The 18685-nt window shown below is 39.7% G+C and overlaps 1 protein-coding gene across 1 annotated transcript in view; it reads right to left on the minus strand.

Moving 5' to 3' along the window:
- ROR2 (receptor tyrosine kinase like orphan receptor 2) overlaps nt 1-13982 on the minus strand; it is a 138037-nt gene extending 124055 nt beyond the window's left edge. Inside the window, exon 1 of the mRNA XM_032212531.1 lies at nt 13812-13982. Within this exon, the coding sequence (XP_032068422.1) occupies nt 13812-13881 (70 nt within the window). The 5' untranslated portion in view covers nt 13882-13982. The remainder of the gene's footprint in view (nt 1-13811) is intronic.
- Between the last annotated feature and the right edge of the window lie 4703 nt (nt 13983-18685).

Consider the following 18685-nt stretch of genomic DNA (forward strand, 5'->3'; position numbering starts at 1 on the left):
AAAATCAGGAAGATATTTTCAAAATAACAATTTATTACAATTTAAATAAAATTAAGAGTGAAGATAGCCCTCAGCTTACAACATTTCATTTAAAGACTGTTCAAAGCTACAACAGCACTGAAAAATATGACTTATGACTGTTTTTCACATGACCATTGTGGCATTCCCATGTCACATGATCAAAATTCAGTTGTTTGACATCTGACTCATATTTATGATGGTTGCAGTGTCCTGAGATCATATAATCCCCTTTTGTGACTTTCTGAAAGCAAAGCAGAGGTGGGGTCCTGCCAGTTCTAACCGGTTCGCTAGAAGAGGTTCCACAAATCTAGCATGCCATTTAGAACTGGTTCCACTGGTGGAACGCCCCCTCGCTCGCTCATCCCCGGGCCCCGCCCATCCGGTCACCGCTCGTCCACTCGCTCCCCCCACCCATCCGCACCACGGCTCTAAGAGCCCTATAGAGAGCCCTTGGCTCTCTATTGCTGCCTGCCGAAGAGGTAAGCTCTTTGCTGGCACAACGGCTTTTGGGGCTAACAGGGCTTGGGTTTACAGCCCGACAGCCCTGCCATTTCTGGATGTCTATTGCAGTTGTGAGGAGCTGAGGAGAGCACGGAGAAGAGAGCAAAGGTTCTTGGCTATCCGGGAAGCCGCGAAAGCGGCTGGGAGAGGCGTGAGACTTGGTTTAGCCTCCCTGGACATCACAGCAGCAGCTCCAAGCGCGCTGATCTCGGCATTTTTAGCATGGGCGTGCTGCAAGAGGGAGTGAGTGAAGACCTTTTCCGGGTTGCTGGTGGTGGAGGTACAGGGCCGTTGCCCCGTGCTCAGCAAAGCAAGTCCGGGGAAGTCCTTTGCGCCAGCCAGGAAAGATCTTGACTCACTCCCTCTTGCAGCACACCCCGATGTGAAAAATGCCAAGATTGGTGCGCTTGTGGCTGCTGCGATGTCCAGGAAGGCTAAACCAAGTCCAGAGCCCATCTGCAAGGGGAGGGATCCCCCTTGCATTCCTCATCTTCCCTGATGGGCTCCAGATCAGCGGAGCCTCCTACTCCTCCTTTTTAGTCAGGCGGCTATCAGAGAGAAAAGGGCAGTGTGTGCCCGTGGGCTTGTGCAGCAGCCGAAGATAGCCTGGTTAAAGATTGCCTGGTTAAAAAGAAGATAACCGCCTGGTTAAAAAGGAGGAGGAGGCTCCGCTGGTCTGGAGCCCATCCGCAGGGGAAAGGTTCCCTCTCGCATTCCTCAACTTCCCAGACACAGAGAGAGAGAGAGAGAGAGAGGGAGGGAGGGAGGGAGAGAGAGAGAGAGAGAAAGAAAGAAAGAAAGAAAGAAAGAAAGAAAGAAAGAAAGAAAGAAAGAAAGAAAAAAGAAAGAAAAAGAAAGTGGGAGAGAGAGATGAAAGATAGATAGATAAAGGGAGAGAGAGGCAAAAGGAAGGAGAGAGAGAAAGAAAGAAAGAAAGAAAGAAAGAAAGAAAGAAAGAAAGAAAGAAAGAAAGAAAGAAAGAAAGAACTTACGACCACAATTGAGTCCAAAATTTTGGTTGCTAAGCAAAAGCATTGTTAAGTGAATTTCACCACATTATCCAAGTTGGCCACGCCCACCTGGTCACATGACTGCCGAGCCAGTCCCACAAAACAGGCCACACCTACAAAATAGGTTCTAAAAAAATTTGAAATCCACCACTGAAGCAAAGTCAATGGGGAAGTCAGATTCACTTAACAACCATGTTACTAAAGTGACAGCTGCAAGGATTCACTTAAGAATTGTGGCAACAGAAGTTGTAAAATGGGGCAAAATGCACTTAACAAATGTCTCACTTAACAGAAATTTTGGGCTGAATTGTGGTCGTAAGTTGAGGACTACCTACAATTTACTAACATGTCTTTATTTGATCAGATGCTACCAGATACTTTCTGATGTCTGGCTATCATAAATTAACAAAACTTTCCTTCTTTATTTTCCAATAAATCTATTGGTTCCATCCTTTGAGAAAAATGCAGCTGTAATCATCCATTACTGATCATAGAAGTCAGAAGCTTTATTATTTCAAAACTACAACATATGCAGCAAAAGTGCTGTAAAAACAACACAGAAGCCAAAAACTGTGATCATCCAAAACATTAGGGCACATTTCTTCAAAATCCTAGCTTAGCATTCACTTGTTCTTACTTGCATTGCAAGAACAGCTAAAAAGCCAAGGACATTTTAAGACAATAAAATAATGATACAAAAATTTCAATGTATAATACATAAAAGTTAGGACTTTAGGACCAGATTCACTATTTTACTTATTTCCCCTTTTAGAGGTTTTGTAGTTGTTGTTGTAACGGGTTTGCTTTTATATTGGATTTATTCTGTTTAATGCACTGAAGTCACTTTGCAGCCAGATGATGCCAGATCAAAAAGTAAGCAAAACTGGACCTTATTAAATGTTATAATATGAAGGGAATAACTAGACTATATAACCAGACACCTGGAAATATTGATTTATGCATTAATACAAAGACCAATTACAGAATATCCTTTTCTCTCATGTACATTTAAAAGGAGACAATACAGGGAAAGTTTCTAACATGAAGTCAAAGTGGGCACAATTTCTTATCTGTCATAGGAAATCCTATATTGTATTGTATGTCTTTTTATTTATTTTACAGAGATCACTAGACAGAAACGTGTCTTTATTCTGCACCATCTGAAATACTAAATTTGGTGAAGGTTATACAACAGAGCACAATTCTTTCAGTGTGTAACTCATCTGACATCCTAAGTGTTTGTTTATTCCTATCATTCTTTGGATGTGTAAGAGATTACAAGTGGAGCTGTCTTTCCACAGCTATAACTTAGAACACCCACCCCTCTCCACCCATATTTCCAGTACTAGCTATCGGAGTGCTCAATAACAATCAAATGCATTTCATTCTAATCAGGGCTTACTGATTGCTAGTAGATAACAAACATGAATGGCAATCTGATAAAGTGATGGTAACTTCCAAATATTATCATATTATATATTTCATCTAAAATGAATATGAATAAATGGAGAGAGGGGGAGGGAGGAGGGAGGGAGAGCGAGTGGGGGAGGGAGGGAGATTCCGTTCAAATTACAGCAACTTCCACAGCTATTCACAACTTAGCATCAGCAAAGAGAGCTCCAGAAGAGTAAGTCTGCACTATCTCCCCACACCAGGATTCAAAGGATCAGATTTCATATGTAAAAGATGAAGTGAAACAGGGAACAGTTTTGCAATTCCTTAAGCCTCTCAAAAGAAGTGGGTTGTAGTCTCTGACCATTCATTCACACTGCTCTTCAACTTTCTTGGTCCCTGTGAAAAGTGAGAAAAACCCTCCTGTTGCCAGTCTTGTGGTTTTTCAAAATCAAAGTCTCAACTTGCCACCCACTGAAGCTAGCAGGGAAATGGGAAGAGAAATAGCTACAGGGACAAAGACACCATATGGTAGAAAAGAAAGGGGGAAAGGATTATGCTTTGTGAGGTCATCAAAAGCGGAGGAGAAAGGCAGGCAGACAGACAAGATATAAACTGAGATTATAAAGAAGAATATGAGAATTTGTCTTAAGACAATGCACTCTCTTTTGCTAATAAACTGAAGAATTTTAAAGCAAAATATTGATAAAAACAATCGTATTGCTTAACAGTTTTAGAGTCTACTGATTCTTATTCACATGTGTCAACTTCGTCCCTACAAATCACTATTTTTATCAAAAGGTTTGGAAAAAACCTGAACAAATTATAGTAATGTACTTCCTCTCTAAATATCTTGCTATTCCTTTAAAAAAAACCTTTATTTGCATTAACCATTCCAGCAAGGCACATGGTTTTTACAAACTTCACCTGCCATAAATGTACTTCCAAAAATGTAAGTCAAAAGGCTTTTCTCATGCAGTTGAAACAATTCTTAGTGAATGTTTAGTATTACAATGGCCAGTTTGCTAAACATGTAACATATAAGAAAACATGCATTAAGGCACAAGTCCATGAGGCAGTTTTTGCTATCGACATGCAAATTTCAAAACAGTTCATAAAAATTAAACTTTCATTTTCAAAACATGTGACTTTATGTGTCGGTTTCAATGAAAGGCTGAAGGAAGACTGTACAACTTGCATGGTGTTTTTTTTTCCAAACACATAAAAAATTAGGAGGGGGACTTAAAAAAAAAGACTATTGCAGAAAAGCAAAGTAAGGAAGAGGCATTGACTTTAAATCTCTCACATGGTTCACTCAAGAAACAAAGGGAAGACAATCATTTACATCAAATTGCTGTTTGTTCCAAGCGGTGAGGGGGTATATTACCAGAGCCAGCAGTCTAAATAACAATAAAAGACAGAATTAACAAACAAAGCCTTCTCTTTCTCTGCAGCAAAAGCCTCTCAGTCCTTTTCTTTGAAGCCTTAGCTGACTTGTACCCATTGAATTAGAAAACATGGGCACTTGAATACTTTCCAAACACACGGAGCTTAAAGGGCAGCTTCCTTCAGAAAGAAATACTCCCAAAGTTAAATTGCATCTTCTTCTTTACCAATCCATCCACCCCCAACTCTTTACTTTTTCAAAAACAATTGTTTTTATAGAGAACATATGTAAGCCAGTGTAAATGTATTTTGAATAACTTAAGTTGTTAGATATGAGTTTTTTATGTTTGGAATATATGACAGGCTTGTAATTCCAGGAGAAAGCAAAGATTTCTGGCATTTAACTACACACTTCAACTGTTACACATTACTAATATATATTACTCACTGAAAAAAGTGTTAATTTAGTCAACATTAAGCATGGAAGATATCAATACAAAAAAGCCCATTTTTCCCTATCCTAACTCTTGAGGGCTCAAAGGTTCATTTTGTCCTTAGCAACCAAATTGCTTCCATACCAATGACAAATGTGGATGCTATTAACACCTTGCCCGAAGTGCAGCATATTAAGGAAGATCAGCTTTCTTGCAAACAGTGGAAAGCGCCTAAGTAGGATTAATCCTTCAAGTTTGTCAATCTTCCTTTCCTTCCAACCTCCCTCCTCCACATCACCCCTTGCATTTCTATGCTTTCTTAACAAGACAACAGATTGAGATTGCATCTGTGTCAGAAAACTGCTTTTTACAAAATCGGGGTTTTTCCCAAGAACAGAGTAATTTATAAATTTCCATTAGCTATATAGAAATGTAAAATAAAGGAGACATAGTTTTTTTGAAATTAAAGAAAACCTTTTTGTTTTAAAGGCAGGAGATTTGCAAAATGCAAGAAACAATCCTGTGATACTTGCCATGGAGTTGGTTAAGTCTCATGGGACTAGTCTGAAAATAAATCTACTTAACAGAAGGATACTTACCTTTCATTCAACCAGCATAATATTAGTTTTGAGAGTCCAATGCTAGTCATGTTTATTCAAAAGTAGAGTATTCAAAAGTAGAGTAATGGTAAAGTCCCTATCAGCTTGACTTCTCATCCTCACCATTTTCTTGGTAATCCCAAGAAACAGTAGTCGTTGCCTTCTTGTGGGAGGTCTTTCAATTTCCAAATCTTCAAGAATATCTTCTTGATATTCTCTAGAGATCTCCCAAGGTGTCATCCTCTTTAGCTTTGGAACCAAGCCAAGCAAGCAATGCATTCGGTGAACCAGCTCTCTCCACATTTTGATTTTGTATGACTTCTTTCAGTTGTTTTATGCTTTGGTTGGTGTTGGATATGTTAATGTCTAGTTACCATGTTTTTGGCAGCCTCTTTTCCCTTTTACTGCTGACTATTCTGATTATAACTGTCTTTTTCAGTGACTTTGATTGCAAGACATGGATGAAATAAGCAAGGTAGAATTTTGTGATTTTCCCTTCCAGCAATATGTCTGGTTTTATGCGCTCCAGTACATGTTTGCTGTCCAAGAAACGTGAAGGAGCTTTCTCCGATACCACAGCTCAAACAAATTGATATTCCTCCTGTCTAATTTTTTTGATGGTCCAACTTTCACAACTATAGATAGCTATGGAAAACATGATAGTGTGTGTTAATCTGCATTTGTCACATTCATGTCCTTGCTTTTCTATATTCAATTCATGCTCATCATTGCTATGCAACATAATGCAATTCAACACATTATTTCTGAATGCATTCACTGCTTTGATCAATCTGCAATCCCATCAAAGTGCAGTCTTACACATATTCAATCACTTTACTATCATTCGTCAGAGTAGTCCCCAGCGTGGTCTTTCTGATATTCAGGAAGAAGCTAAATCTCACATTTTCTTCTTTAAACCTTTAAACCTTTTGGTAAGATGTTTCAGTCCTTCTTTGGTTTCCAAAAGGAGATTTGAGTCATCAGCACAGTGATTTCACAGTGATTTGAGTCATCAGCACAGTGATTTCATTTCAATTTTTGATTCTTCAAGTTCCATCTTCCTCATGATCATATCAGCATATACCATATTTTCCAGAGTATAAGATGACTTTTTAGCCCCAAAAAATTATTTCAAAAATAGGGGGTCATCTTATATGCCAGGTATAAGAAAGGCCATATCAAAAAACCAAAACAAAAGAAAAAGCAATTCCACCAAGCAAAAAGCCGCACCACCACCAGCACAAATGCCGGCTTTTCAATCAATAACCTTGGCACTCCTCGCCTGGCCACGTGGATGGATGAGCGCTGGGATGGCTTAGTAAGGTCTGGCTGGTGGTCTGGAGGAGGAAGGCATTGAGCTCAAACTACGAAAGCCCGGCAGCGTGGAGGCCTTCAGCTGGCTCGCGGGCACCTGAAATTAGGGGATTGTTTTATATGCCCAGTCGCCTTATTCGGTGGAATATACTGTACTGTATATACTCGAGTATAAGCCTAGTTTTTCAGCCCACTTTTTGGGCTGAAAAAAGCCGCCTCGGCTTATACTCGAGTCAGTGAAAAAATTGCCCGAAATGGAGGAGAAAAAGGGGCGGGGCCATGCCGCTGGGTGACACTCGTGAATGGCCCAGTGCCCCTGTGAGTTTCCCCTCCCTCTGTGTCAGTTTGCCGCCCAGCGCGCACTGCACCATCCCCCCTCCTCACGTTCTAATGTAATGCAGGGCTGTCTTACGATTCCCCTTCCTCCCCCTCCTGCCGCTCTGCAACGATGTCCCACCTCCTCCTTGTTATGGCAAGCAGCCACATAGCGATGTCCCACCTCCTCTGGTACAGTGATCCAATGATAGGAATCACTGTGCCGTGTGTCATAGGAGGCGGGACATCGCTCCCGCGGCTGCACGGGACATCATCATCACAGCGGGACATCAGCATCATGAGGTGAGTGAAGTATTTCATTGAATACACCGCTAGTTTACTGTTTTTCTTTGAAATAAATATTCAAAAACATTATTGGTATCTATTTTTATTTTTGAAATTTACCGGTAGCTGCTGCATTTCCCACCCTAGGCTTATACTCGAGTCAATAACTTTCCAGTTTTTTGTGGTAAAATTAGGTGCCTCGGCTTATATTCGGGTCGGCCTATACTCGAGTATATACGGTATATTAAATAACAAAGGTGAAAGAATGCAACCTTGCCATTCTGCTTTTTCTATCCTGAACCAGTGTCTCCATATGGTGTTTGTTTGCACAGTGGCTTCCTGATTACAGTGACTGCACCAACTTGACCAGATGTGTTGGCATTCTTCTAGGATTCTCCACAGTCTGTTATGATCAATACAATTGAAGACTTTCTTGTAATAAATAAGGCAAATGTTGATGTTATTTTGATACTGAAATTTTTCAATAATCCATGAAAATGTTTCATGATTTGGAGTACAAGTGACATGACCACTTTGGAAGCCAGCTTGAACATCTGTTAATTCTCTTGTGATGGTTGGGCCAGACATCGTTAAGGATTCTGCTAAGATGAGCAATACGACCAACTGTAGGATAATTGGAGCAATTCTTGATGTTGCCCTTTTTGGCAATGAAATGAATATTTTCAATCCTATTATCTGTTCATTTCCCAAATTTTGTGGGTCAAGCCTGTGATGACTGTGAGAAGTACGGGCCTCAGCACTTCTGCAGGATACATCAACACTTGGGGCCTTGCTGATTGGCAGTTGTTTCATTACCCACCCAATCTCTTCCTGAAAAATAGCAAATTCTATTTCTGCTTCCCTTTCATCAACCTGAGGAGATGTGATCTCTTTGTTACTGATATACAACTTATTTATTTTGTATTTCATATTTCCAAACAACCCATCTCCCTCAAAGAGAGGCTCTTTTGTATATTCTCATCCTCTGTTCTTAACACCTTGTTGGTCAGATGGTTCTTTCTCTTGTTTCTGATGCTTTTATAAGCAGTAAATTGTGTTTTATTCAGCTATTCTGATGGTTTCCTCTAAGTTATTGGGGCCTAGACTTGATCAATGGTCCTTTTGAGGTGTTTAGCACAGATTTGGATGGACATTATATGAACATTAACCATTGAGAAGCATTGCCTGTGTGAGTTTCTTGCTGATGATAAATGCCATCCATTTGTTTTTCTGGTGTCATGTCCTGGGTAAAAGATAGTGAATTTCTCAGAGTGGTACATTGTTAATGCCTTGACTACTCACTGCAGGTCATGGCTGTTCCTCAGAAACTTGTTGGATACCCGAGTATAAGACGACTTTTTAACCCCAAATATTATTTCAAAAATAGGGGGTCATCTTATACGCCGGGTATAAGAAAGGCCATACCAAAAAACCAAAACAAAAGAAAAAGCAATGCCACCAAACAAAAAGCAGCACCACCACCAGCACAGACGCCGGCCTTTCAATCGATAACCTCGCCACTCCTCGCCTGGGCACGTGGATGGATGAGCTCTGGGATGGCTTAGTAGGGTCTGGCTGGCGGTCTGGAGGAGGAAGGCATTGAGCTCAAACTACAAAAGTCCGGCAGCGCATTGGATACTTTCAGGTGTGGGGATCCTACCATTTGGCACTATATCTAATTCATGTGAGAACATTTCTATAAAATTTTCTAGGTAAGATGTTCACAAGGCAGATCACCAAGTGTTACATCAACTTTCCATTTATCTGGAGTTGGGACTGGTAGAAAAGTGCCTGGCTGGGTAAAGACAAGATTAATCAGATGATAGTTCTCTACATGTTTATTCAAAAGGACCCATTTATTTCTGGATTTTCTCTCAGTAATAAATAAGACAGTAGCATCAATCAACCTTCTTCAAAATCAACAATTCTTGTTAATTTATGGGCATGTCCATTTTTATAGTAATAGTTTTTTTTACTTCCCAACTGGGATGCTTACCATAGTAATATTCTTGTAGAAAGAGTAGCATTCTAGAACAAATCAAAATGTAACATTAGCATAGAATGATGTAACCTCATTAAGTATTCTTAGTAGAGTAGCATTTTCTTTAAAGGGATGGAAGTCAACCGTATCACACTGAATATACAACAAAATTGCTTTTAATGTACCTTAGAAGTATCACTTATTTGAATTAGCCTTCAAAAGCATGAACTTACTATGATATACATATATGTAATAATGCACCATTAAGTCTCCTTTTTACAGAATGACTGGGCTCATATGTAGCCAAGTATAATATAGTTTATCAAGTTTTCTCTAAATATATTGTATCAAATAAATTATTTTGATTTGTGAACCACAGATTACAGATTAATGTGTGTCTAGTCAATTTAACTTATATATCCATCATTAAGAAATAACAACTACATATGAAGTATAAGAATAATTCAAAAATTACATGATCATGCATGTATACATGTGAATGGGACTAATTAGACTGTCTTTCCTGTAAGACAATTTGATTACCTTAAAATATCTGGATTACATCTCATAATATTATGGGATGATGGGAACTGTGATCTAAAATATTTGGAAAGCACCATTCCCAAGTCTGTTTTAACCTACCAGAATAGCAAATAGTTATTAGACCTGAAAGAAACCACATAACCAGACCCACCCAAGTAGTATGTCATTCATATACATATTGAAACTATCTGAAATTATACCACAAGGCAGCAACTTCCATATGATTTTGGTATATGAATAAAGAAACGTCATATTTCTAAATAAAAGTGTATAGGAATAGAGTCAGAAACTTAATCAGCAATCTTAACACGTAATTCCCATAGAAGTGAATGATTTTTTTTTTCAAAAAGCTTAGCAAGAATCAGTTTGGCAAGTTTATCATTGGAAAGTTTATCATCTAATCTCTAATGTGCCCATTACAGACACCCTAAGAACTGCCACAAAAGCAATTTATTTATAAACACCATCTATGCTCCTAGAAATAAGATAGGATACGTCAAACAGGTCTTAAATATGACAGAACATACTGTACACACAACAGCAGTAAAATATTGTCTCTATAGTAAAGAGGAAGGCATTGTGTTGATTTATTCCTACCATGCTCCCACTGTAGTCTATCTCATTCAAAAATGAACAGAAGCTATGCCCCATGGCTGGTGATAAAAAAAATCCTTATTGTATCTTCTCTCAGCAGAAATGCAAAAAGGCTGGTCAAAGTAAGTTTCATTCTATTACAGTAAGCCACAAATATGTGTGGATGTTTTCCATGCTATTCACAGTTTAGCTGGTACTTTTTGTCCCTTGAAATAAAAATGGCCAGTCGTATCTCAGTAAAAACTATACAACTATACAAAAATTCAATAAAAACTATACTCAGTAAAAACTTTACATCTCAGTAAAAACTATACAGAAAACCTGTATAGTTTTCTTCCTATCTGCCAATTTCTGCAATGCTTATTTTTATAGTCAAATCATGCAAAGCTACTTTTGGTTTTATGCACATTTACCTACACAAACTTTTCACTGAATACAATGGAGATGAATTCTGAGTAAGTGTATATAAGAGACAATGAGGTGCAGTGGTTAAGGCACTTGCCTGGAAGCAGGAAGATTCTAGGTACAGAAGTTGACTGGGTGACTTTGGGCCTGTCATTTTTCCTCAGCCGTAGACTGGAAAGTGGAAAACATTCATCTACCAATCTACATTGGAACAGTGTGGTAGTTTACAATCCATAATGTTCAGTGAAGAGGATTTTATCCTGAACTGGACTAAATTTGACATGATAATAATAACAATCATAATGTATAGACTGCTCTGTCAGAAATATCCAAGTTTTCCACAGAAAGAAAAGATATGGATTCTTCTTAAGCATGAGACACCTCAAGGAAAATAAAGGGGAAGGACACATTAAGTTATTTCTAGTTTTTGGCCAAGATGTCAGTCCTCTATTAATTATTTCTTCTTTCTCTTAAAGAAGAAAAGCACGCATTTCAATCACAAGGGTACAAGATCTACAAAGTTATTACAGTAAAGAATAATTCTTATTAAAAAGAGAACAAGGCTCTATTATGACACTGGAAGTAATTAGAACTGGAAATAGTGCTCTTTACTACTAATCACCTTAAACAAATCCAGCAGTTGCAAGAAAATTGGGGTTGAGTTGGAAAGTTATTTTGGGCTGCAACTCCTACTGAAAGAGATTGACGTTCTCACTTTGCAAGAATTAAATATATAATCACCAACACCCTCCTTACATTTTCTAGCATTTTGCAACTATCTCCTAATACTGGGGTTGTTTCCCTTGCATTTTCCCATTAGGACAGAAGCCAGGGAAGTAATAGAAGATACATATAATTTTTTAGAAACCAGCTCTGCTGTTTTGCCCTCCAACCAGTCCCCATGCAGCCATAAGGTTCCTTGCCCCTCCCGCAAATGAACTCAGAAATGTTATCTCCCATCCCACAATAAAGCAACAAATGGCAAACCCTTGAAACCCCCAAGCCAAATAACAGAAAATCTAAGCATCTGTCACTTCCTGGGGTGAAGGAAATAGATTGAGTGGGTAAACAAAAGGAAGAAACATTGTTTTAAGCCTCTAGCTTATTAACAGTCCCTCTCTAATCTCGCCTATAGCCTGTTATTTCTCCACTAGGCTCAGATTCACCCCATTCTTCTTCAAGTCAAGCCAGATTCATCCATTTATTTATGTATTTATCAATGTATTTATTAAATATGGAAGCTTAGGAGCAAATTATTCCACTTTCAAATGATGAAGCATGCCATCTCTCCCTTCCATTAGAGTGCAAGGCAAATTAGGGTAGTCCTGGAAGAGTACTAGAAGGTGGCTATGCATAGAATGATTTACACTCGGGATCAAAGGATGGCCCAATAGCACCTTTTTGCCTGCTTCATGTCACCAGGAAGGCAAAGAAGATGCGAGAGACACCAAATGTAAGACTTGTTTAATCTCCCAAGGAACACCACTTTTTCACAGTTGAATGCACAATCAGGCAACTGCCTTTGCGAGTACTGTTAAGTCTTCCACCGGAGTCTTGAACGCACTTAAGACTCCCGCCCTCCTTGTTCTCATAAATCTTACTGCTATTAAAGGAGGAAAAAAAGAGAAAGAGATGCCAGATGAACTGGCCACAGCAGTCAGCTTGCCACCCCGCCATGGCGCAAGGTCAGATGTTAATAGGGCCGCTTGTATTCAGGTTCTCTAAACAATCGCAAAGCTTGTTGAACCGAGTCCTAATGTTTCCTGAGCCCGAAAGTTTTGGGCCAGCCAGGGAGTGCACAGGAAATAAGATTCTCCTCCCCAAAAAACAAAGGGGGAGAGCAACCAAACAAGCCACTCAAACTCAGGCAAATTTCCCTTGGTAGTTTCCTGGTTTGCCTCTGGCTTCACTCAACACCGATTAACCACACTCAGCTGGAAAGAGAGGCAACAGAAGTGTTTATTGAAACAAAGAAGTAGACATCCCCCTTCCTTTAAGGGGGGAGCTGGTCATAACCCCCCCTGCCATTGAGAAACACCGTGTAGTCAAAGGAGGGGGGGGTTGTTCTTTGTATTTCTCCACCCACTTTTCCAGCAAAAAAAAAAGGAGGGGGGGAACCCTGCTATCCCTAGTAGCCATTTCACTTCAGAGTAGAGTCGGATGGGAGAAAAAGCGGCTAACTTTTCCATCCCTCGTGTCTGATGTAAAGGCAGTAATCTTTTCCTTATCTTCCACGCTGAGACTTAAAATTGTTAAGGCGAGGATGGCGCGGCAGTGATGTTACAAGCTCTACCACACAGTTCCCAACACGACGATGGCATTGTAAAGGAGCCTCCGGCATTTGATCTGGCAAATGGAAGGAGGGAACAATCTTCGTGGTCTCTTCAGGACAGTTCCCCCCCACTTGAAACCGCGGGAAAAAGGACTCCCGAGGCCATTTAGCCCCCAATCCCTTACGAGAATTAATCAAGACCGTTGGTGAGCCCCCCAAAGCGCTGCGAAAGCGAGTCTAGGTGCACGCAGCTCCTCGGGGTTCGGAATGGCTTACTACTTCTAAGTAAGGCTGCAAAGGCTAGAATTCCTCCCAGAGAACAGCCCCCGCGCTTCCAAGGCGCGCTTAGTCTGCAGCGAAGGTTGTTCATAGTCAGGGAGTCGGCAGGGAAAGCCCATCGGTTCGGCGCGCTCAGGAAAGGGCAGAGATGAAGACATCTCTTGTCCCCCGCACAAGGCTGGCTTAAGAGAGACTCTCACTCTCGTGGGGGTGGGGGGGGGGACTGATGGGAGTTACGGCGGGGCCCTTCCTCTCCCGCCCCCGAAGGCTCCCTTTCCATCTGGGTGCAAACGAGGAGCCAGGAGGAACAGGCGAGGTCCCGCCACCACGTTCAACAGTTTGCTTTCAAGTGGGCTCAGCCCGAGGGTAAATCTCCTCTTGCAACCCTCGCTTGCTCTGGGGATGAAGAGCAGCGGGCGGCTGCCAGGCGTTGCTCAACCCTCGCACGCCCTGAGCCGTCGGAGCTGCTTTCGGGCTTACCTGCCGCGATCAGAGGAAGAAGCCTGGACGCTGCCAGCAGGACTAAGAAGGCGGCGCTGGCTGCGCCCATGCTGGCGCCGGCCAAGAACGAGGGACAAGGGGGCCGCGGCCGCCGGTGCACAAAGAGATCTTTGTGGCCTCGCTCGCGTCTCCTCTGGGCTAACTGGCGGCAACGGCGGCGGACTGGAGTTTCCCGACGAGGTTGCCTGTCCGACCAGCCCCCGCTGGCTCCTGGCTGAGGGAGGAGCTGCCGCTCCGCCTTCTCCGAGCGGGATCCGCGCCCTGCAACTGGCCGCGGCGGGCGAGGGGAAGCGGGAGCTGAGGCCGCCTGGTGGGCGCGGACGTCCCTTCACGCTGACCAGCCCCTTGTTCGGGCTACCCTGCAGCCCGCCGGCCGACCAGATGACTCTGACCTGCAGTCCCAAAGCGAAGGGAAAGCGTGCGGGCGGAGGGGGCGCTCCCTTCTTTTGGCAGCCCCCGTTCGGCGAAGGAAAGGACGGCAGAAAGGCCGGCCTGGCCCCGGGCGCTGTGCGGGACTTCGGAAACCAAACATGAAGGAGAAAGATTGGATGCCGCCGGGGCAGCCCACGTTGCTTTGCAGCTTCATTGGAAGGCCCAAATTGGAAGCAAAGCCTATCAAGTTTAGTGGGTCTTAACTCTCTAGATAAGACACAGCAGTGTCACCCAGCATCTGACTTCTCGTCGGAAGCGTTGCATTATTGCATTGCAAAATCGCACTGAAGCATGAACGTTATTTCTGAGAAAAAGCTGCATCTGTGGAATGGGCTACAAATGTTTTAAGTTGTTGGTGCCTTTTACAATCACCTCTCTACAGTGGTGAAATTCAAAATTTTTTACTACTGGTTCGGTGGGCGTGGCTTGGGTTTGACACGGGAAGGATACTGCAAAATTTCAATTCCCTCCCCATTCCTGGGGAAGGATATTAGAAAATCTTCATTCCCACCCCAATCGGGCCAGCCAGAGGTGGTATTTGCTGGTTCTCTGAACTACTCAAAATTTCTGCTACCTGTTCTCCAGAACCTGCTGAATTGCACCCCTGCCTCTCTACAATAACTGATGAAAATGTACACAAACGTTATTTTCCACAAAAATACTAAGTTCACAGTTAGTCAGATAGATTCTGCCGATTTATATAAATACTTGATTTCTGCTTAACAAGCAGAAACCATCTTTTCTCAGTCTCGGATTATTTTAAATGTATATAGATCATTTAGAATTAACAGCCCTAACCCTTGATCCCTTTTTCAGATAACTAAAGCCACAGCTGCCTGGATTCCCTGTCTTTTCATCATAACAAAATCCACTTTTTCAGGGATTGAGTTTCAGTCAGTTCACCCTATTCCATACACAAGTTACCTTGAGTAGAAATGTTGGAAAGCTCATTACTACACCTGGCTCTGATGAAAAGGAGAAATCTGAGTTGGGTGTTGTCAGCACTCTGGTGATGCTTCATCCCAAGTTCCTTAAGAACCTCTCCCAACTTTTTCAGATACTTATTCAATAGCATCTAGGACAATTTCCAAAATGGATTTATGGTGAACCACATAAAACAGCTGCTACAGTACAAAATAATAGTTTCCCAGCACCACTTTTAGGAACTAAGATAATGTTACCATTCACCTGGTAGTTTGCCCACAGGTTAAAATTCCACAGCCAGTGTTATCCAAAATCTATTGAATATCCCATCAAGACAGCCAAATTCTGATTATTTGTTTGGAGATGATGATCCAGACAAACCAAATCCATAATCCCTCATGAGAGGATGTGACCCTTACTGCATTTAGTTACTGTGAAACTGGCTACTGAAGAAAAATTGCATTTTGCCAATAAAGATTTTATATTAGTATCATGGATAAACACACATAATTTTAGTTACTGTTTTTACTCATGCTCATTTGTTGATATTCTATGGAGGAAGGAGCAATATTGTGTGAAACTGGTTTATCCCTATCGGCTGTAGCCTCAAATTTTGCATGTTGATTTACAAGGTATGAATAAATAGGATTCTTTTTTCTGTTACTCATCTGAACACACTGTGAATGGTATGGTCCTTCTGCTTTCAGAGTTCTCTATCCCTACTGATAGGATTGTTCTCCCTGCTAAAAATTTAAACTATCTAAGAGTTAGACTTCGAAAGCGCAATAGCAATATGTAGTTATTTGTAGATAGGGAAAAGCTGTGAATCATTCAAGACCTGATTAAAACTATCCCTGCATAAAATTATTCCCTGCATAAAAACATGTGGGTATGACCTCCTGAAAATGAGAGATCTAGTTATTTGAACAGTTTTAATCATAAATACTACAAATGTAGTTCATAGCATCTGAAAACATTTTAATTATTTGATTCTACCATTTCTTACAGATATTGTAAAGATAAATACCAAAGTACATAAGTAGTTTATATACAGAAATTAAAATATCAATAAAGTCTTTGCAAAGACCATTCCAAGGCTCCCAGCTCTGAGAAGTCCCTGCATTGGATCACCATTTGATATATTTTTCCCTAAGGGTGGGGCAGTAAGAAGGCTTTTCCCCACTAAAATGCAGAGACAAATATAGCATAGTATCAATAAATAAAAATGAAATAAATGTACTAATTGTGATAGCATAACAATCAAGACAGCCAGTATCAGGGCATTAATATAATCTTAATGGTAGAAGGACAATGTCTAGGATATTTATCTGACATTATGCAAACAAATGATATTGATGGAATGTCAGACTTCCAGGGATGTCTGGTGAAATTTGATCTTAGAAAATTATAAATAGACTAAGGGTCCAAATAATTTTGGAATATTCATTCTTTTACAATAAGATTAATTATAAGGAACAAACAACTTTTATGGGAAATAATCCTATTTGGTTTTTACAAGAGGAAACAAAGGCAAGCAATTTCATGATTTCAAAAATGATAATAGGGAGGACTAAAGTTTTTAAGTAGAAAAAATTTACAAGCCCGTAAATACTGCAAAATATTATAACAATAAAAATATTGAAAGAGACTTGAAGAATGGAGTTATAAAATAATAGCTACACTGACAACAATGTTTGCAATAATATCTGTTTTTAATGACAGGCTATGTCCAAAATACCTTTTTGAAGAAATGATAGATGTATGACAAAATGTATTATCTAACAGGACAGAGATGGTATTGAAAATTGATTTCCAATTGACAGGCCAAGAGAATGACTTAGAAAATATTTTAAGAAAATGGATCTACTTTGTTATTTTACCATCCAAGGTTTTAAAATTTAAAAGGGAAATACAAATAACAAACCAAGAGAGTGACTTTGATTTTTTTTTCTATTGGGTTTAAAAGAGGCTTATTAATGCCTTGGAAAAAAACTCTGTGTGATGGGCTAAAGAAGAAATGAAGAGAAGTCAAATCCTGTAGCAATATTTGAATAAACTAAAGATTAAGACTGTTAGGAGGAAAAGGAAGGAATATAAAATTGGTTTATTTGAGCAAGGTTAAAACAATATATAGTTACTTCTGACCATCCTTTATGGACTTTTTGCTGATAGCAGGAATGAAAATATTTTTTATTTATTTGTTTATAAATAATAGGCAGGGTATGGGGTGAAGAGATCAATGTTTGTAACCTTAGGAGGGATGAAGAATCACTAAATTATATACTTGTGTTGAAGGTTGGGATTCACTTCCTATATATTTTTTTTCTTTATTCTTACTTTCTCTTTTTCTTTTTTCTTGCACTTTTTACTCCTTCCTTGTATTCTGTGTTCTTTAAGTTTAGTTTAGCTTAGTTCACCATTATAATCAAAGTTTTAATAAAATTATAGTCCGAAAATTAGAATGACATCCAGGTATAAAACCACAAGGTCCCTTTTTCTCTGCTATGAATGGAATGGCTTCTTCCATTTTAACTTATTCTTCCCTCTAAGGATTATCTTCTCAGACAGATTGTTACATACCTAGGGGAGACTAGGGATCAGTGAAAAAGCCTGCCGCCTTTTTGGCTTATGTTCATGCTTCTAGATTTTTCCAGCACATTATCAATCATGTTCTATCCAATCAAATTACTGGCCAGTTCTATAATTGCCAATTTGAAATTCATTTTGAAATCATGACATACTGACTTCAATCCTCTGATAACATAAACTAAATTTTAAGGTTTGGCTAATTCCTGGTGATAATAAACTGAAATGAAAAGCTATTTATATATTAAAAGGGAAAATAGGATATTGCAAGTATAGCAATTCATGAGATTCATTGTTCTCATATGAAACTTTTTTTTACAGATGTTATATTTTATTGCTTAACAAAAACCCTGGTTACTATAGATTTGGATAAAAAATAATAGGGAGTTTTAAGCATCAACAAGCTTTTTCTCAGATTAACTAAGTAAAGTAGGGAGAAAGCAAACTGTTCAGGTAGGTTTTCATTTAATATTTAGAATGAATGAGCAATAATATATAAGAAATCCTAAAGCCTCAATTTTACAGAAACTTGAGGGAAGGGTTGTCTGTTAAAGCACATGTCCGTTAAATCTAAATGTATGTGATATATGTACATTCATCACCCCCAAAAGTTCCTTTTGCCTAACAGTCAATCCATACAAAACATTATGATTTTCCATCAGAGAATATCCATTTTATATACTGTAGATTATATATATTTTCCTAAATTATATAAAATTTACATGCAGACTCTAAATGTTAGTTTTATAAGTCTGTGGAACAGAATAGTAAGGCAGAAATATTAACTACCTAAATATGCATAGAAAAAATGCACAGTAGGATATGAATGTGTTTAAAAACAAGGTCATAGGCATTGTGTAGTAAACAGCTCAGCAATGTTGAGGTGGGGGAGAAGAAACAAAATGTTTAAA

Source organism: Thamnophis elegans, chromosome 3 (genome assembly GCF_009769535.1).
Source record: "Thamnophis elegans isolate rThaEle1 chromosome 3, rThaEle1.pri, whole genome shotgun sequence".
Lineage (NCBI taxonomy): Eukaryota > Metazoa > Chordata > Lepidosauria > Squamata > Colubridae > Thamnophis > Thamnophis elegans.